At 44.5% G+C, this 20,997-nt stretch overlaps 1 protein-coding gene across 1 annotated transcript; it reads right to left on the bottom strand.

Moving 5' to 3' along the window:
- Positions 1-3,609: 3,609 nt before the first annotated feature.
- On the bottom strand, positions 3,610-20,782 carry LOC124306971 (homeobox protein Nkx-6.2). Its single transcript, XM_046768199.1, has 4 exons — positions 19,653-20,782; positions 17,917-18,027; positions 12,073-12,287; positions 3,610-4,788 (listed from the first exon to the last, which is right to left on the bottom strand). Exons 1-4 carry the CDS (start codon positions 20,323-20,325, stop codon positions 4,591-4,593), a joined length of 1,197 nt encoding a protein of 398 aa, XP_046624155.1. The 5' UTR covers positions 20,326-20,782; the 3' UTR covers positions 3,610-4,590.
- Between the last annotated feature and the right edge of the window lie 215 nt (positions 20,783-20,997).

The following is a 20,997-nucleotide window of genomic DNA, read 5'->3' as shown; positions in this document are numbered from 1 at the left end:
CAATTTCCGATTAAAATCTGATAACAATTTTTCCCAGATTCAATTGGCTTTGGACTCTTCCGTGTGTTCCACTAACCTCATCGAATTTCCAAACACAATTCCACAACCCTGTGAGCATAAATCGTGGTAAAAGAATAATTTATGACGCGGGAATCGACGCAATTGAATTTCTTGTGTAAAAAATTAGGCTCAGTTACCGTTTCCTGGGGTTCTGTATATAAAGTACCAAAATTCATTCAGCGAACTGTCTACCGGCTTTTATCGGTTTTATAATAAAAAGTATAATAATGCGGAATGTTTTCCGATCCGGTTGGAATGACATACCAACCGATGCCGCCATGTTCGAATCACCCTTCCTCCTCATCTCCTCTTCCGAGTTCCTCCTTGTACCGCTCACCCCGCGACCGGCAGTAAATTTTCCCGCCCATCCCCTTCCGCAACCTGAACCGACGCATAAAAATGTCGCATACCGATTTCGAACCGATAGAATCACGCCGATCGCGCGGGCAGATTGTGCTCTGAAAATATTTAATTTTAGTCCATTCGAAATTTCCAACGATTTTTCACGCATGCTGCCTTTCGCGCGAGCGAGGGATGACGATCGTTTGCTTTCTGGAGTTCTGGTTTTCTTTATAGACTATGTCGGAATGACGTTACTTGTATCCCAAATTGATGCGGCGGAAGTGATGCAGAGAAACTGAACGACGTGATGCTAAAACAATTAAGACGTCAGAGGACCGAATAACGGATCTGTGAGCTTCGTTGTAGTTTCAACGAAATTATCGCTTTGCATATTTTTATCTTTTTGATTTAGGCTTGGATTGTAGCGATTGGGCGGCATGCGAGTCAGATTACACGATCAGGCACAGGAATGTCCGCGCATCAGACGGTTATTCAGACTTGATACTCACGAGGCACGCGCGGCTGGTCGCTTCGAGGCGCGTTTCGAGATAATTGAATTTGTGTATTCGGTAATTAGTATTACTTTTACGAAAGCCGCTAGTCACTAATTGCCGCGGCTGTATAACAGTAACCGGAAAGAGAGTCTCCCGTTCCATTCGATCGTTAAGCACGCGAGTAAGTTCACTTACACTAAAGTTACAGATTTACACCGCTTTTAAACTATCGCTCAACCTTCAGCTCGCTAAACTTGTTTAACAAGTATTCGGGCATAGAGCTACAGCGGAGTGTTGAACTCATTGAATTCGTTCCGGAGGGATATACTCATCACTTTCGTTAAACGGGAAGAGCATGGCTATTTATTCCACTCGACGGAGAAATCATTCTCTCGGATATCTGAGTGTGGCGTATATCCTAGGCTGCTGGACCAAACAATGTCGTCGTTCTTTCCTGATCATAAATATCGGCGTCTAAGTAGTTTCGGCAACAGTTTCAATATCATAAAGTGACTTCTGCCGAGTGCCGTGATATCCCCGCAACGCAATGGTTCGGTTCGATGGGCAAGCCGCGTCTATACACACGCCGAGGGTTTCGACACGGTGACACATCGCTCCAGAAATGCGCATCGAATATAAAAATACAATATCACTTAGCGCTCAGCCCCAACCCCGTACACATGTTCATCCGTTCACAGTCCGTCTCTCGCGCTCAACGCGATTTCGCATAACGGTAGGCATAAGTACTTACGATAGTGGGCAGAAAAGAAACAACCTCGCGTCTTCCAAGATGCGTGAATAGATAAATTCTCGAGAAGAGGGTTGCGCGGTATCCCAACCCTTGACTGCCGCAGCCCGAGGTGTCGGTATTTCCCAAGGAAAGAGATTGGAAACAGAAGAGACAACGCGTCCCGAGTGTTTGTCACACACGGGCGAGGCGAAGGTATACCGGAAGAGCGAATCTCCGATCTGCAGGGAATCACTAACCGAGATTCAATTACGGCACGTCACGCTCATATCTGTTTGGCAAAGCAACATCCGATGGTTGTGTAAACGCGAGAGTAGGACCGGTAACAATGTTTTCCCAGTACGTGTAGACACTGCCAAGTGTATGCGTTCAGCGATGGGAGTAGAGAAGTAGGAGGAGGTCAAGTTGGAAAACGATGAACGAATTCCACCCCGAGATGAAGACCGGCCTATCCCGGTCGTTCGCTCGTATTAGACGTACGTACTTGACGCTAGGGACGACAATGAACATTGTATCGACAACTACCCTTAACGCCGACGGTGAAATGAAACCCCACTAAAGAGAATCGAGCGAGTTCCGTCCAAGCGCAGGGGTGACGCGTTCTACGTCTGTGTGTCGTCGCCTATTCCTCTTCCTGTTCCCGTTCCATGCCCGAATGCCGTAGTAAGTGCGGAGCATGGAGAAGCGGATGGTTGTCGGTACGAAAGGGAGGATCCCCTCGCGCAAACTTAATCATAACAGCCTGTTAGCTAAATGAATAGCTGCTAGAGCCCTGTAGCAGTTCCGTTCCGCCTCTGTCTCTGTATCCTTCTTTCTCTCTATCTGCGGATTCCTCCCTCGGTGTTGTCGAGGCCGTCAAACCCCCTGGTATATACCTACTAGGGCGAGAATCTAGTTTCTAACTATTGCTCGAACCGTTCACCCTTCGTTACGCTTCGCGGAGCTCCCTCGGCCTTGTTATTAAATTAATCTATCGTTTAGTAAATTGATTCCAATGTATCGTTACGGTATTTATCACTCGCTAATACCCTGCAGTGCGAGACCGTCCGCGTCCCTCGCAGATCTTCACTCGTCTGATTTCATTAGCGAGTTGATCCATCCGCTCATGGCTTTCCAAATGACGTATCTGTTTCGGTTTTATGTCCCTGGTCTTCGGTGGTCGATTCTATAACTGGGTCTCAAATTTTTTAAGTCTCTTCTTACCCGATGTGGACTAAATTTTGTCACGAAGCTACATTGCGTGACTCCGATGGCTGGTTCAATCGCTCCAAAACTACAGATGACGTAATAATTTCCACTTCAATTTTGGCTCTCTAGATTTCGGATGCAGGCGGCATATTTCTTGCGAGTCCAATCGAGAGTGATCAATCTCTCGAGGACTCAGTGATTCGCAAAGACCCTCGTAAAGCAAATCTTTTATCCCTCTTATCCGGGACTTATTGAAAGCGTTTCTTCCCCTTTTGGCCAGCCGATTCCATGCGTGGAGTTTCCCTGAACCCGTCCTATTTTTCTCCCGTTCTTCTTGCTCTCCGCCTCCGTCCAGAGTTACACATCTACAGTTTTAGCGCCGCCCAACTTCACCCATTTCCTGCTTGATAGGAGAGGTTGTCGAACATCGACTCATCGTTAGTGGCCGCCCAGCGTATCTCGAATCGTCAATTTAATCAGCCGAAATTGATTCGAAGGATTTCTTTCTTCGTGAGTTTCAATTCTTCAATGACGACAAATCATTCTATTTCTGTACGATAATTAAGTACTTACATGGCTAGGCACATTAATGTTAAATACATTTTTCTCATTATTTGTGTTACAATCAAATTCAACTTAGCCGCATGTGTCCGAAATTTATTTACCCAGTCGTAGATTCGCGTCTCAATTTTTCGTAATGAGAATGGATTGATATTATTAATAATTAGCGAGTTGTATTATTATAGATACAATATTGTATATTGGCCATTTATTAAATAAGAGATATGATACACAAGCAATAATATATTTATAATTTATACAATGCTTTATACAAGATCGTTCTAAACTTATTTCTTCATTTATAATTTACCTAATACTGTACAGTGGATTATAAATTATACTCGTATATTAATTTACGTTTACTTTTATAATCGATACGTAATTAACTTTAACTTCTATTTAATAATTACCTATTGGTGTACGTTTCGTTTATCTGTAACATGTGTGTGTGCGTGTGTGCATGTGTGTTTACCTTTTCCTCTTCGTGTCCGTATCGTGTGTTTTATCTTACGAGATCGTTATAACTTTTAATAGATATAGGTATATATGCATACAAGCGCATGTATATATGTATACCTATAAACTCCGCATTTAAAACGCCAAATATCACATTCACGTTAATTATTATCTACATAATATACAAAATCTCTCGTCAGATCGTTCCGACTTTAGTCAATACTTCGGTTATAATCAACCAATTTACTCGTCACGCACGAGTAACGACGATTATTATTAATTCGCACTTTCCTTATTACGACCGCCGGAATTACATTCGAACCGTCAACAATTTCGTAACGCTAACTCTTATTAGGTACGGATGCCCAATTTATTCGGATTGGTATAGCATAATATTAATGGCAAAAAAAAAAAGTACTTTCTACTCTCACGGAAATTATCGAATGACATATTATATCGAGGTCGAGTTGTGCTTCGACCAATGCAGGATTAGAAATTGATCACTTTTTTCTTTCAAACTTCTCCTCGTTATTAATCGTAAGAATTAATCCCGTCTTTGCTGAGCCGTTAAATCGCAAAAGAAGACTTCAAATTTTTTACCGACTGTTAAAAAATAGCCCCTGGGCCTTTCGGTCGCACCGAGGCGTGATTCAAACGGTGTATTTTCCCCATGACGCTAGAAGTCGAGCGGGATCGGTTTGTGCGAAAGAATGTCCGGGTTGTGGAAAATTACGATCAAATTCAAGGTCCGTACTGCTGTTCAAGTTCCCTCCTTAGCCTCTTCGCGGCGGTTTCGCCGTTTCCCTCGCCCTCGGCATCGCTGCACCCATCATCGCCCTCGGCAACGACGCCTTCGACTTCCTCCTGGCGTCTTTTCGCTGTCGCCATTTCCGCAGCGTGCTTCTTTCGCCACTTTGTCCGCCTGTTTTGAAACCAGACCTGAAACATCAACGAGAATCATGAATCAGAAATATTTAATTATCGGGACGAATAGGAATTCAATAAAAAGTGTGTTTCACATGCGTTTTGTACATTCTTACATCAGACGGACTAGAATGTTTAATAAGTTCTTTAGGTACTAGAGTCAATTGGTCGATCGGTACTTTATAATCACAAGGATAGCATCTGCATCAAAGCATACTATTTAGAGGATATTTTTCAATTGGATCAATTAATTATTTCTTGATTTAGGAACGCACATTTATAAGGAGCACCGAGTGCTGAGTACAAGAGTAGAAAGTTTTTGAGCTACGTAACATTCCCGGGTAAATATTTACCAAGACGAATAAAGTTTATTTCAATTATTAAACTGAATTTTAACGAAGTCGAAATACTACTTCTTGCTGTGCAGCAAATTTCATTTGAATCAACTAAAATTCTCTCGACTTGACTCAGCGTGGTAAGACGCGTCGAATTAATTTTGTTTATAAGCAATGACGGGGGTTGAACCGGCTTCCTAAAAACGGGGCGATCGAAGCTCGCGACGGCCCCTCTACGCCTATAAAGCTCCGAGGCAACATCTCCTGGAGGTTGGGTCGCGGTCGTAGCTCGAGAGCTCTGCGTCCCCGCAACAATGTATTTAATTAACGTAACTACCGTCAAGGGAGGGCACGGCGCCACCGTAGTGATTGCAACTCTACGCCGTCGCGACGCCTCGACACCTCAACTCGGATCCCGGGTGATGCGCGACGTTGCGAAAACCGAGCTACGCCGGGAGCGCTCTCGAAGCTCCGTTCCATGTTAGATTAAAAAAATATCCATAGCCCCAAGTCGGCTAAGCAGATTAAAAACCGGGCCGCCGATCCCCGCTTTCCCGCCGTTGTATCGTGCCTGTATACACAGCTACCGTAAAAGTTAACCGACGCTTGGATGAAAATTAAAACTCTCATTCCGGCCGAGGGGTTGGATTTTCGGATTATCATGATGTTGGGATCGGATCAATCCCCGCCTGAAATCTTTGCCTCCAGCGTCTGCAATTTCTTAGATTTCGTGAAAACTACTTATTTGCACTGAGAAAAATTTCATTTGTTATAGTAGCTACAAAAATTCAGTGAAACAGCTATCGTTAAAAAAACTGTTTGAATATTTTTGGAATTACGAAAAACGAGGTACGCATAACCATTTTGCGCTATTGTCGTTCCTTTTTCGGTAATTGCAACGCAAAATCAGATTGTTCGGTTTACCGTATTTTTTTAGTTAAATAAGGCTTTAACATCAATTTATTCTTGCACAAGCATTAAATTTTCGCAACAGTTACAAGAAAATATAGTAATAGAGATTGTAATGAGAAAGGATAGTAACGGATACTACTAGACTTTCCGGTAACAGCTAGAAAACTAATTTTCATTTTGTACCTAGAACTATACTTTTCGATTGTGGTAAATAATGAAAATAGTTAAGGACCGAGCGGCTACCGGAATTAAAAATTTCTCTCAGTGTATTAAAAATAAAGACGTGAGACAGAGGTTCGAAAAATGAGAGGGAGTCGGTGGCTCTTCACTTCTGGAATTTGGCTCGAAAGCAAAACGCGAAATGTATAATCGCCGCAAAAATCATGTTTCAGACCTCCGGTACATAATCACACCGAAATCTCAGCTGACTCCCCCACGCGAGTGATGTTTGACGAGAAGACCGCGAAATCTCTATTTCATCGCTTTGCAAATTGTCTCCTTCTCCACGGTTCTCTGTGGTTTCTTTGGATTCGGTTAACCGCCGAATTCAGTTCCGTTATACCCATAGCATAACCCGCTTTACTCAAGAATTGCGGTGGCTTCGAATCCCAAGAAAATGTATCATTCCATATTACAGCGAATAAAATTTAATGCGGTATTCGCGGAACGAAAAAGATTGGAATCTGATATAATAGCCACTTTCATTATAGACAACTGTTGGATTTATTACAAGACTTGCAAAGTTATCGCCGTATCGAGACGATAGGATCGTCAATGATCCGCAAAAAACTCCACAACTTACTTGAGATACTTTCGTATTGCATCTAGAAACGAACTTAGTTTCAACGATGTAAAATAATTACAATCTCTAAAACAATATTTTTTTTATTTTACATTAATATCCCTACTGCGAATCAACGGTTCAGTTAACGGGCCCAATAAAACCCCATTCAATTTTCGTCTTTCTTCCGTTCGCGCCCTGTATAATTACGCAGTTACGTATCACGCAATTTTGCGCATAAATTGAATTCACCGTACGCGATTTTTCATGGTTCGCGGTTGCCCGAAACGCGAGCGTCAAATTTTCACGGGTGTTTGATAGCGTATTCTGATTCCGATGAGATAGGATATACAGCTCGGTATAACTAATCTTATCGCTTGGTTAATAAGTCACTGACACGCGAAGCTCGGTCGTTTGGAGTTTTTAGTTTTGTCAGACGCGTGTATAAGGGCGGCGATATCTCGGCCCTGCGTCCCTTCCCGTATCCTCGGACCCTTTTATACGGGGTTAGCTGCGGTTTTATAGTTGGATTTGCGGCACAATGCGTTCCCGGTCTTTAGATAATCTTGATTTAATGAATCTAACAGTTGCAAGAGGCGTGCGGTATGCGAACACTGTAATGCAAGTGCGCGTTGTGGGGTGAACAGTTTTATTTCATCCGCAAACGATGCTCCGTCATGCCTTCTGTCAAACTCAAAATCGAAACATAATCCGAGCGTTTAAATTCTTCGCAAAATATCAGTACAAGTACCGTTTTCATACCCAACATTTTCACGGTTCACTTATGTCGCGCCAAATGTGGTGGCAAAAATTTTTCGAATCCCGTCGATTGTCACTCAGCGATGTATATTTTTAAATTTGCGTGTTCGCATATTTTGCTTGAACTACGATTTACCGCCGGCTGGAAAAACTTCCGCGTTTGTAAGTCAAACATTCGCGATTGATTTTAGGCGAATTCGCGTTAGACTTGTTCAATTGCGCGACGCGCTGGGGCGAGCTTTGAATCGTGCCCGATGATCCATACCTTAATACATGCGTGCATCGCTTTTGTGAAAAACGTCGAATTTAAACTTCTTCCATGCCATTTGCTCCGTATTTATTCAAACGTCGCGACTCTGAAGCATTCGATAATATACGATCGCTCGCTTGTCAGCTTGCCACCCTCTTGTAACAAGTTTTTATACGAAACGAATTACAAGAGACAAAATCGTAGAACACAGTTACCAGCGAAACTGAAATTATTAGCTACGTAAGACATAACGGAGGCATTGTATTAAAATTTAGTCAAAATCAAAGTGGCCATTGATTGTTTAAAAATAAATCTCAAGCATTTCCAGGTTTCCAATGACCCAAAAAGCCGTTCTTCGATGACAATTTTCTCGACCATAATTAATAGGTGTCTTAATTCGCTTAATTACTCTATTAACCCTACATTCGATTAAAATTCTCATATTTTTCTCATCGTCACACGACACGTTCATCGCAAATTTGAATATAAAAAAGTGATATTTTTATTTTTCTCCATGACAACAATTGAAATCCTCTGAAAATTCCGTGACCCTTTTACGGAACACCGTGTTAATTCTGCGTAAAAAGTCTTTCCATGTTTCACCGATTCGAGGAGGCGCCTCGGACGCGGGCCAAAGGATGAGAAAGGAGAAAATTGAGGGTGGCTGTCGGTGGCGATAATGCGCATCTCTGTATTCCAGACTCGTAGCGCTACGCCATATCGATATGTTTCAACTCGCCCCTTTTCCCACCCCCACAGCCATCCCGAAGCATCGCTAGGAGCAACGTCTCGCTTTGGCTCGAAGATCAAATGGCTTCACCGATTCGTGTTATCCTCGATATTCCATTTTTATGCAGGAATCAAATTTTGCGGGAGAAAATTTTATGTCTTTTGTATGCGAGCGGGCGCACGCGCCTCGCGTATGCGTGTGTATAAACGGCACGCGGAACGTGTGTCTTGACTTGTTTTTCTCAACCACTGCGAATTCTAGATTCTGTTTTTCGCATATTCGCCGAGTCCCTTTCTTTCGTCCTCCCTTCTTTCATTCCTCGTCCCCATGATTTCCTCGGCCTTATTTACCCCTCGAGGTATAAAAGTCAAGCAGCGTGGAAAAAGATAGTTTCTCTATATTTACTATATTTATATTCAAGTTTTTTCTAGGATTAGAGGATTTAATAAAGTTTTTAAGCCGGTTCGCATTCCTTATTCTTATCAACGGTATTATTTTACGAATAATATGCACAGTCATAAAATCTGTGTCGAAAGAAATCTCGACTATTTTGTATTTTCAAATTATCACCGGTATCCGAGTTTATTCTTTATGCGATAAGAATATTTGTTAATGCAGATCTTTGTTAAAATGCCCATACGAGTGATTAAGATTATCGGCAAGTTATTCTTTTACAAATAGTACAAAAATTAAAAAAGAGCAATGAATAAAAAATTAGAAACTGAAAACAGAAACTGATCAGATGTCGATTTAATATTTTGTTAACGCATTTTTTCAAATCGTACAGAATAATAGTGATCGTTGTTACATATCTGATAAAATTCAGATACATATTACGAAGTTAAAAATAGTCTAGCTCGAATGAAAAATGATATTTAACTTCACAAAATTATACCGATCAAATGTCACCCCGTTACTTAATTCTATAGTAATTATTACATACACGTTTACACAAAAGCAAATTATCAGTAGACGGGCGACGCTTAATCCTGCCGAAATAAACGCTCTTTTCATCACATAAAAATGCTATTTTAAAAATAGAGCACAGCCCATAGTCATAGTAAGCAGATATACATATAATTTCGCCTGCACGGTGCAGCGGGATTTGACGGCAATTATAATGGGACGTTATGGAGTCAAGTGCATGTGTGGCAATTTTGATGGCGATTTGGTGTTCGGCGAGGCAATCGGACGAGGGGCGGTGGTGAGTAGGAGGTGAATGAAGGACACCGCCTGCTGCCATGATTTATCACGGGGGTGGTTTCACCCCCTCCCCCCCCCCCCCCCTCCCATGCGCCAATGATGCATGGGGCGTCCGCCACGGTGTGTCGCGGAACGCAGGGGTGCCTCGTTCGTACTAATTGACGTCATTGATATTGATATTCGTCCAGGACGCGCGGGAAGATTACGCCCGTGGTAAACAGCTACGCACCCCCTTCTCGAAATCCACAGGCGCGACGCCAACCCCCGAAACACCGACCATCCACCCTAGCTGCAGACCTTCCAGTCCTCGGACCAGATGGGAAAGTGTCGCGAAACTCAACCGGTGCTCCAACTATTCGTACCAACTGTTAATTCGGGCATTACTTGCCACAGGTATTTATCTACAAGCACAGAACCAATATAATCGGGTAAACGTGACGTCGGGTATTCCCTTTTGGCATACTTCAAATTCTGGTATCATTGTGTAGATTTATTTTTACAGCTAGACTGAAAGTTTTAAGAAAGTTCCCAGCTGCTTTGAAACAACTGTTTTATACAATATTGTTGAATTTATTTGAGACACTTGATGCTCCAGGATAATATCAACGCTGATAATTTAATTTGCTAATCTTTGGTAAGCTTTTCTTATACTACATGCATCGATACAAATTAGAGGTGATTCAATCATTGGTATAATGATTTTCATTCGCACTTTGGCAAATTCTGTATAAAAATTTCTGTGTTTCTCTCAATACTTTTACAGGTTTTTCACAATTCCAACCGATATTTGTACAGTGTATAACTAGAAAAAAAAACAACGATGTGGGTAGATGAATTTATTCAGATATTCTCAATTCGGTCTCTTTTCTCATTCTTCTCCGAAAAATTTTGTATATTCGAAACGGGCTACACCGATATTGGCAGATAGGTATACGCAAAATAATTCGCACAGGATGTGGAATGCGGATATACACCACATACACACGCGTGTATCCAAATACACATACTTTTCTTATGTATCACACGTGTTGCCAGAGATTTGAGATTTAGGAAACGGGGGGTGAATTCGTTTTGAATAATATCACCGAGGCGAAAGACGAATAAAGAAGGAGGGAAAAAAAATAAATAAAAATAAAAACCAAAATGATGCCACATATACGGAGTCCGTTCATCTCGTTCATCTCCCCGTACAAAGGAACCGTCGTTTCGGTTTTGAAAATTACTTTACACCGAGGATCAGGGGGTAAACGGGGGTGACGTCACAGGTACGGAGGCACAAGGAATGAAAGAAAGAAAGAAAGAGGGATGCTGGTAGCGGTAGTACATGTAGGAGTGAATCGGCGTTTCCCGGGGAAAATCCGAGGTAATTGAAAGCCGAGCCTCCCTCCCTCTCTCCCGCCGTTCTTCCCTTTCTCTCTCCGGGCGTCGCGTCTTCTCTCTTTCTCCCCGTCCTTCCCTTCCCTTGGATTTCATCCACCGCGTCTCTCCTACCCCCGGCCGCATCACTCACAAACACAGACTTGTAGCTTTTAATAAAAATGTAAATATGGCCGCGCAGAACGAGCCAATGACAGCGCTACATCGGCGCGGCAGTCCGACGCGCTGCTACCCCTGCAGGGGCCGCGGCTTTCGACGAACAGGGGTTGCCACGGCGTCGCGACGGAGGAGGAGGAGGAGGAGGAGGAGGAGGGCCGACGTCCCGCGTCTTTCCATGACGCGAGGGGATTCCCCGCGCCATCCTGCGGGACGACGGCGCAGGTGCCGAGGGAGCTTGTCACGTCTTCGCTATCTGCTCGGTGTACCTTTCCCCCGCGGTCGGTCCTTCTTTTCTATTTTTATGCTCGTTTTTTATTCTTTCTTTTTTTTTTATTCCATCCCCGTATCGTTTGTTCACTTTTGTTTTTAGTTTTTAACACCGCTTTCGCCCAACCTCACCGACGAGATATTTCCCCGCTACACTCGAAACACCCTCGATCGTTAACCACGATTTTTTATCCCGCCTAAGCCACTTGTCAACTCAACTTTTCCACGGGTTTTACAATATCACCAGATTTTTTAAATTCCTCCTTGTTCAATATTGTCAACGTTCGGATTAAGCCAATCAGATTCGAATTGCAATATAATTAATAAAAAAGCAAAAACTGGCTCTTTGTTATATCTCGCGATAGAACCGAGAAATAATCACAAACCTCGTCGATAGCAGAATTTTACTAAAAAGTTGTTTGAATCTTTGATTTGTAGTGAAAAAAATAAAATAATATATTTGCATACATGACGAAAGAAAAGGAAAAGACGACTGAGCGATATAATGACGAAATAATTGTCTTACCTTGACTTGGGATTCGGACATGCCGAGGGCGTAGGCTAGTTTTGCTCGTTCTGGTCCCGCGAGGTATTTCGTTTGTTCGAAAGTCTTCTCGAGGGCGAATATTTGCTGACCACTAAACGTCGGCCTCGTGTGTTTCTTCTTGCCGCCCTCGTGGTCGCCGAGTCCACCGCCACCCGCCCCCGTCATCGCCTGCTGACAGCCAAGCTGTTGGGAAACTGTAATAAATAGTAAAAAAACATCCCGGATTTAAACCAGATCTCAATAACTCCTGAGAGTTTACGGATTTTATAACAAACATCGGATCTCAGCCGGCTTACGCTTCGTAATTAACTAGAGAAATGATCCGCCAATTGAAACTAAAATTACGAGCTGCTGCACGGTCACTCCATAAAAGCAACGGTTCATAATCGGGGGAGGGGGGGAGGGGGGGGGGGGGGGGCAAAACGCGTGAGCGGTAGGGGTGGAAAGGGTCAATCGAAGGGAGGCCCTGAGGAAATAAAGGACAGGGGGCGAGGCAATAACCGTACAAACGCGAAAACAAGGAGAGGCCATGAAATAAAGCAATCATCCCGAGGGGCAACAAGCCGTCTGTAGGTATATACGTGCGCACGAATACACGGCCGCCCGGTTCTTGTCTTATTTATTTTACGAGCGAGATCCGACCGTCTATGGAGCATCCGCAGCTCATTGGTTCACCCGCGGAAATAGACACGGAGAGAGGAGAAAAAGGGACGATCATCGCGAGGCCCCTGCAGGACCCAAATACGACCGCCGCGTTATCCGGGATCCTGCGGCAGGTTCCTTCAGGAACCCCCGGCACCGGGTTTCGACGAAGCCACGGGCACGTACGCGTCGTTGCGACAGCTGGGAATCGCTGCGTGCCCTGAACACCTTCCTCGGCTTTATCCCGGGGGAATATAACGCCCGAAGGTTTCGCTTCATTCCGGTAATCGTTGTATCACGGCACGGAAAGAGACAAGGACTATCCGAATGTTCAGGGATTTTATCGCCTGAGGAGAGCGCAACGTGTACCTTATAATTGTATGCATCGAGAGAGAATTTCGAGGTGCGAAAATATAGTCGTAGTTTGATCCTCTGAGCTTGTCAAGTCGAGGAATGTTTGTTTAATAATCTTCGTGAAAAAAAAAAAACAACAACTATCGTTATTCGTGGTGTTGGATAAAATTGAGGCACTTTTCAAAGTCATCGATACCTCGAGTAAAGCTTTTTTTTAGTAAAGTTAACACAGCCAAATATCTGCCAGGAATAAGTTCCCAACAAAAACTTGTACGCGTCTGTTTAATTTGCCATTTTCCATTCAATTTCGTAAGTGAAAAGCATAAATTTCATCAGCACGCTTTTCTCCGACGAATTTTGGGTGGTTGAATCCTATGTACGAGGAAGTTAAAACGATAGACTCTCGTTACACACTTTATGTATACGCTTGATATTCTCTTTTAAAAGAAATTATTCGCGAGAGTATCTTTTACCGATAATTTATCGAACATGTATTTTCTACCTGTTAAACTAGCACGATACTCCTGTAATAACTATACCAGTGAGAACTCGAAAAATAACGATATACACGCCGAATATATCCAAGGGTAAAACATCCCTTTCGAAGCTTTTATTTTCTCACTCCTTCATTTTCGTTAAAACTTCATCAAGTACAGTTGAATTCCCGATCTCGAAATTCAGTGAACTTTACATAGATCGCGAAACTGAAACTTCCCAGCTTTCCAAATTTTCTGTCACCACCATTCCTCAGCGTATATAAAAACTAAAGGATCGCAAGTCCGTCAAGTTTGCAGGCTCCTTCAAGACTTGACTATACCTAATTTGAAACGATCAGATTTTTTGTAAAATCACCTAATCCACATCCAATATCGCGTTTTGCATCTATACGGTGTTCGTATACGTATACGTATATGTATATCTATACCTGCCGGAACGGAGAACGACGACTCAGTTCTGCGGCGAGAAACAGCTGGCTTGCTGTCGCCGTTTCATCCGTTCGAACGGTATGGACGGGTTTATACATACTGTGTGCGCCGGAATTTCTACCACGTGGCGATATAACCCTCCCCCCGCCCCTTTCTCACCCTCTCCAGACGTCGCGTACGGTTGAACTTTTTTGCCTATCACGCTCCCCCTCACCCCCCGTTAATTATCATAGGCAATCGTTATCTGGTGCGCCGGGCGCCCGTAATTAAGAGCAAGCAACTCGGCGGGCGGGAGGTGGTTGGAGGTGGGGGTGAGGGTGTATCTCCGCCGTGGGACTTTAATTTAATAAAGCAATTTGTAACGGAATACAGAACGAGGCTTTAATGGCCGCACGGCGGAGAGGGCTCTAACGAGCTGCTTACCGCACTCCGCGATATCCTCCAGCCCTGCACACCATCCAGTAACGCAGCACACGCTCGGCGAGATAGACCCGATGGAGATAAGGGGCCTCGTCATACGGACCCACTTTCCCCATCTCTTGCCCCCAATTTCGCGCGGCAATATTTATCGCGATTGACCCCGGCTGTTATATGATATAGATTCAATTTACTTGGTGGAAAACGGATTTGTTATTGCGTCTGTTGTATTTATGTAACACGTGGTGTTTAAATTCCGCTGAGTAGGTATGTAATAACAATTCGATAATATGCATATGTTATACGTTTTTCGTAAATCGTTGATGTCCAAGATTTTTAAACTATCTCGTTACTCATCGCTGACCATTACTTTTGTCTTCTTTCAGAAAGAGCTTCACGCAGTTTTTTCACTAAAAAATTACACTTATCTATTCTTACGTTGGCTTCTGGAAACTCGACCCTATTATCAATGGTTCTATGACCACAGGCATGAATATTGGCTCGATAAGTGATCTCAGAACTGTGATTTATCGAACTCGGATGTTTTTGTGCACGAATTTGTTTGTAATCAGAATACCTGTAAGATTTTTCAATCACTCATGCTATTGGATAACGTTTCGTTTAACAGAAAATAAAATTGTATGAAACGCAAGGTTTTCAATGTATTATAAAATCCATTCCCCGAACTTTTAGGTATACGATAAATTTGAAAACGTTTATTGGTACTGCACTGATAAAACAATTATTAAGGACAAATTCCGCATTTTCTCATCAAAAGTTATCAACTTTATAATTCTGAAATCCAAAGATAAACCGCATAACGTACCACGGTTACAAAGTAGAATATATAATTCCAAAACGCTGTAAGATATAATCCAAAATCGACAGAACTGAATCTTGAAAGCTATCGTACTCAACGAATAAAATAGGCTGAAAAATAAACGACGAATTAAAAATTGTTTCAAGAAAATACGTTCGTCTCGAAGAGCCAAGATATCGATGGGGTGATAAGCTTCCGGTATCATAATTCACAATGACCAACGATAGCCAGGAGCTCGTAGCGAGGATGTCCCAGCCTGCATGCAACGACGACGAAGTTGTTTGTATCCGATATCCAGGTCCAATAGACGAGCGATGCGCGGGTCGCTATACAAAGATTGGCTGGATGGCCAGTCAGCAACTTTTTTACTGCGTTTCCATCTCCCGCCTCCCGGTTCCCCGCATTCTCGCGAGGCACGTTGGGCCGCGAGCCGTTCGTGTAGAACACACCTCGAGCGATCGACGCGTGCGGAGGAGGCGGAGGGGCCGCCGGTATATTCGAGGTTTTTATCACGTGGATTGGGGGCATAAAGGCATAAATAAAGGATCGGTGGTTCCCCTGGCGATCGTTGGGCGAGCGTCTGGTCCTCGCGAGACCAAGGAAGGCGCGAGGATCGCCCGGGCGCTAAATAAAATATATTACACTGCAGCACGCCGTTAGAAATTTCCCCCGCTGTTGCCCCACCCCCTTCCGAAAACGGGGCCAGCGGGACGGCGTGGTTAAAATATTGCCGGAGTTATACTCTCGGCGGCCTGCAAAGGAGCGCTCCTGATCCTCAACGTCGATATTGAAATACCAGGAAGCGATGTTGTAAGGGAAGAAACCGAACTCTGCTTGTAAAAGTGGGTTCAACTTTGGTTATTCTTCGGAGTTTGATAGTTGACGGTGCAAGAAAGCAGGAAGTTAGAGAGAAGGAGGCGAAATTCCGGAATACAAAGTTGAGCCAAATTTCAGGCGCAGAGATAGTAGCGCCGATTTATGCCAATTATTCCGTCCGTTTTCTTTGGTCGTTCAAATATTATGATTATTAAATGTTGACCAGGTGTTGACAGCTGGCTTACGTATATCGAACGACCGAAAAACAGGAACGCGGCGCGTGGAGGAAATCGGTACTAATAACTCTGCGCCAAAAACGGGTCCAATTTTCGCTGGCACGCTGGCTTGAGTTTCGTCTCCTTCTCTCTTACTTCCTGCAAGAAAGATTCAAGAACTGTGTGTAATGCGCTTGGTGAAGCGGAAGCACGCCAAGATTCGAAAACCACGATATCGCCCATCTTATGGTGACTGGGGCCTTATTTCGAAACTTTGTGATAATTTAGTAAGAGATAGCGCTCAATGTTTTTGTATTAGGTTGGGTATCTGAAACACGGTATATACTAGGTAACGTAATCTCGATATTAATTTTTAGATGTTTCAAAGAACAAAAAATCGACGATCATCAAATGCACAGTATTACAATAATCTTGCAAACATGAATACATTTTTTTAGGTGATCTTGGTAAAATATTCCTTTGTTGCTACCTTGAACTTTTTCCACTCTATGATTATTTTATTACATCAGCTTTCAGCAATCACTTTGTCATGTGGACGACTTTTCAACAGTACATCGACCATACTAATTGTAAGTAAATGAGTTTATCACACGTTTCATTATTAACTCATATAACTTTTCTACGGATCGAGGTTATGTCACGTGAAAAATGGTCGTAAAAATATTACCCAACCGTTTCACTGTGACAGGTAACAAAGTTTCACTATAAGGCCCATTTTACCGGTGAACAGGAGGCTGCTCTCTGTTTTGTCTAAACGGTGTTTAATGCCGTTTTCACCGGTCAGAAGAAGTTCCTAAATCAGGTCCGCGAAGCAAGTATGTATATGAAAATCTCGTCGCGTTGCCAGTTCGTCAGACGCATTACCCACAATTCCTGAATCTTATACCGAACTTGTCAACCGAAATTGGGCCCGATCTTTCGACATCTTTAAAGCACGAGTTCGGTGTTTCCTTCCACATACTACATCCCGCTCAAGATCCGCGACGTATCCCAGCGAGGCCAATCGACCTGTCATAAATTCGCGCGCATTCGGTTTGCACGCGCAAATAAGTGCACGCCGGGTGTTCGGGGCTTTGCGCAGACCGCGGCACCTCGACCTGGAGTCGACCGGGCAGCCGCGACCGCGACCCAACCCTCTTACACGCACCCCTCGTCGCAGGGCCCTCGCCTTAGGCCGCATGTGTTACCGCGAGAGTGATCTATGCGTTTAAAGGGGGCGGATGCCTGTCACGTGTTCTTTGGCATTACGTGATTCCACGGACCGACGTGGTTTCAGACGTTTACAAATATTGCTCCTTCGCTCGCTCCCAGTTTGATGAATCGTTCCACCCCAAATTTGACCCCGTTTTGTATGTTCTAAATTCGTTACGGTCTTGGTTCGTTTTTTCGTATTTTTACTAGGGTCTGGATGGAGATATCGTATTATTCCTGGGGCCCAGTTCCCTGACGCTTTTGCGAGTCCTTAGCTAACAACGAGTCTCAATTAGGTCGACAGATATCAATTCTGTTATGTTGACGGACTTGGGTAGCCCATTCCGGACCCAGTTTGGATTCAGACCTCATCCGTTGTGTCTAAAATATTTTTACAAAACTGGCTTAATGTCACACTCACGAGAATGCAGTCGAGCTCGCCACGCTAAAGGGTCGCTGACCAATCCTTGAAGTCCTGGCCAGTAGACGGCAGGATGTCGCGGCTCCGTTCGCTGCTGGAACTGTCCCATACCTGTGACAAAAGGACAAAATTAAAGCAATCCTTCGTGAACGGATAGGCTCGATTTGGTAATCGCAAGTCTGCTTGCGATCAGGAAACTTGATGCGCAGGCTACACGCAGAATTCAATGATTGACTATATTTTTATGAAAATTCGTTTACAGCACGACTGTCGGAGGCTCGCGATGGTATAATTAAATGAAAACGTTAAAAATGTGATCGATGCTGACAAGAATTATTGAAGACGTCAGCTTGAGATCGTATGAAAATTTTGATTGCGTGAAATAAGAGTGTATGGTATTTAGCTCGTTACTGTGATTTTGCAGTTAAATACGGGCGGTAATCTCGTAAGTCTGATTAAAAAAATTGAAAAACGATATTGCCGAGTCGAAAATTAACTCCTAATTACACCTTCAATAATTAAGACTCGAAGTATTTTATGAAGACATTTAGCCGTGATTAAATCAGACGCCGATTGAGTGTGTTGATTTAAAAATATCTTAATGATCTTTGGTAACGCACGAACGCAATGCTACACGTATATTATATAACAACCGCATGTTGAATTCAAAAACAATTTTACGCCCATAATTCCCGTACAATTTTGGAGAATGCGCATCGAATATCGAATCACGCGATGTGCAGTGATTAATACCATCTGCACCGACTGATCAGAGTGAGTGAAACGAAAACCTGTAGAAGCATCAATTTAATCCGCGTGTAATAAATTTCCGTTACTCGAACGCGTGGGAAATTAAAAAGCTGTCGTAACGCCGAAGTACAAAGAGTAATGAGATAGCTCAATTGCACAATGACTAGGTTTCGACCAGTCGATTGAAAAATCAAAAGGTTCAAATCGTTCACACCGTCGTCTTACGGAGATAAACACTCAATCATGCACGAACATTTAATGACTGGATTGAATAATTCCGTGACCGTCGCTTACAGTCAAACGTTGCTTAAGAGTTAAAATTCCGCATCGTGTGCGTACAGTGTATACGTAATACGTAGCGATATAACGGCCTGTGATTAGTATTACAGATAGTAGAAAATTAGTAATTACTATGCGAGTGCCAAACGGTGCAATGCGCTCGTTATCACTCATTGTCAAGCGGAAAGTTTTAGCGCATTGCCTATGCGCGTAGCTGGGAGTAGCTTGTAAGCCAAAGTGAGAAATTCGTTTCAGGTATTACTTGTCAGTGTTGAATTCCAAACCTATCGCTTTACGTGAAATTCGATAATTGAAGAATTTTGTTGCGGTACATAGTGAGAAATATTGTTAATTTGAACGCTTCGTCTCAACTCAAAGAAATTTTACCCACTGCACATTTTGCAAATGGGAACGATAAGACTTTGGCATTTGAACAGGAAAATGTTTCACCGAAGCATCGCGAAAGATGAATTAGCTCCTTTCACTGTCATTGAATCGATCTCTGAATGGCTTTCACGCACTCGATCGGCATCCAACTCTCCATCCGTGTATATCGTTTGAACATACTATCGTGACAATGTAGCGAATAGTGACGACCGAACGTCAAATGACACCCATCATCGCGCGTATTGCAACCAAACACAAGCCGCTATCCGGCGCAGTTCGAGCCCCGTTCTAACGAGCCAAACAACAACAGATAAACGTACCCGAAGAAGCTGTGAATCCCGTGTGCATGGCGTACCGGGGTGCAGCCAGAGGTTGAGGGTGCGGCGCAGGCGGAAGTCCGTGTGAGGTGGAAACGGGAACCTGAGGATGGGTGGCGGCCGGGCGGGATAGGATGGTGTCGATGCCGTGGGGGTTGCTGCCGACGGAGGTGATGGAGGTGGCCGGACTCTGTTTTCCACTCCCGGTGGGCGAGGCCTGTCCCTGAGGATGGTTGGCGAGCTGTGCGGCAGATACGCCGGACAACTGGATGCTCTGCTGCTGGTGATGCTGCTGCTGATGGCTGCGCTCGGCCATGGAATGGAGGGCGGCGAGGGGCTGACTGCCGAGCATCCCGCCGCCGGCGGCACTCAGGTTCAGGAATTGGAGAACGTGGGGCGAGGCGGCGGCGTGAAAGTCGTGGAGCCAGGGCGGCCTCGGGGGCGGCGGCGAGTGGCTGGAGGGCGGAGGTGGCGAACACGAGCCCAAGGACGACCCGGCCGACGAGCTGCGATCGCCGTCGAGGTGGCTGGCGCCGCGGCGATGAGCGTCGCTCAGGGATGACATGTCGCCCGGTTCGCTGTCGACGCCGACTAAGCTGACTCCCGATCGGACTCTAAGGTCGGCACAACCGTCCGCTGCACTTTCCCCACAGGTCTTAGTCAGAGAGCACACCATTTCGCACCATGCATAGTTCAGGGTTGGCCTGAAGGTATCCAGGGAAGGCGTTTCGTGCAGCGGTTAACCGCTATCCCGACTCCGCGGTCCGGATGGACAAACTCGCGGCTCGGTTTCACTCTACCGCGGGCGCGTGGCCACGCGACGTTTTTTTACAGTTTCAAAACAGTGCGCAGCGCACGGGACTTGTGTACACAATCACTGAAAGTTTTGCACGCGATCACTGCGAAAAGCGGAAGTGCGGCACGTCTTCGGTCACCAACGTCAATATCATCACACTTCTAGGTAAAAGACGAGGAACTATTACGTGAATACCGTGCGAACGAGTGATCGGTAATTCCTTCGACGGGGTTGAGTCTCGAGGACTTTCTAGCGCGACGGAACGCGTCGTGGCTCTGAATGGAATGTCGCTGTCGAACTGGCACCTCGAGTCGAGTCGGTTCGTGGTCCACGTCGGGGAGCTCTACTCCCGGTTTCCTCTTCCCCGAGGAGAGTGAGGATGAGAAGGAGGGGAAGCACCGGGAACGAAGAGAGAGGTGGCCGCTCACACTGCGCCGAAGTGGTATCCGGGGGCGTGCCGGATCGCGGGGATTGGATGTGGAGCGCGGTTACACCGGAAGGGAAGCTCGCCGGGGGCGGAGCCTCTCAATCTCGCATTAGCTTCTTGTTAAG

Source organism: Neodiprion virginianus, chromosome 6 (assembly GCF_021901495.1).
Source record: "Neodiprion virginianus isolate iyNeoVirg1 chromosome 6, iyNeoVirg1.1, whole genome shotgun sequence".
In the NCBI taxonomy this organism is placed as follows: Eukaryota; Metazoa; Arthropoda; class Insecta; order Hymenoptera; family Diprionidae; genus Neodiprion; species Neodiprion virginianus.
The sequence above is the reverse complement of the archived record's forward strand: the minus strand, read 5'-3'. Positions and strand labels throughout refer to the sequence as shown.

Bases quoted from the DNA above. Each gene is read 5' to 3' on its own strand.
- LOC124306971 (XM_046768199.1), bottom strand. From the start codon at position 20,325: ATGGTGTGCTCTCTGACTAAGACCTGTGGGGAAAGTGCAGCGGACGGT. The intron at 18,028-19,652 runs GTACGTTTATCT...CTTTTGTCACAG, and splicing joins GGGATTCACAGCTTCTTCGG to GTATGGGACAGTTCCAGCAG. The intron at 4,789-12,072 runs GTAAGACAATTA...TTGATGTTTCAG, and splicing joins TGTCCGAATCCCAAGTCAAG to GTCTGGTTTCAAAACAGGCG.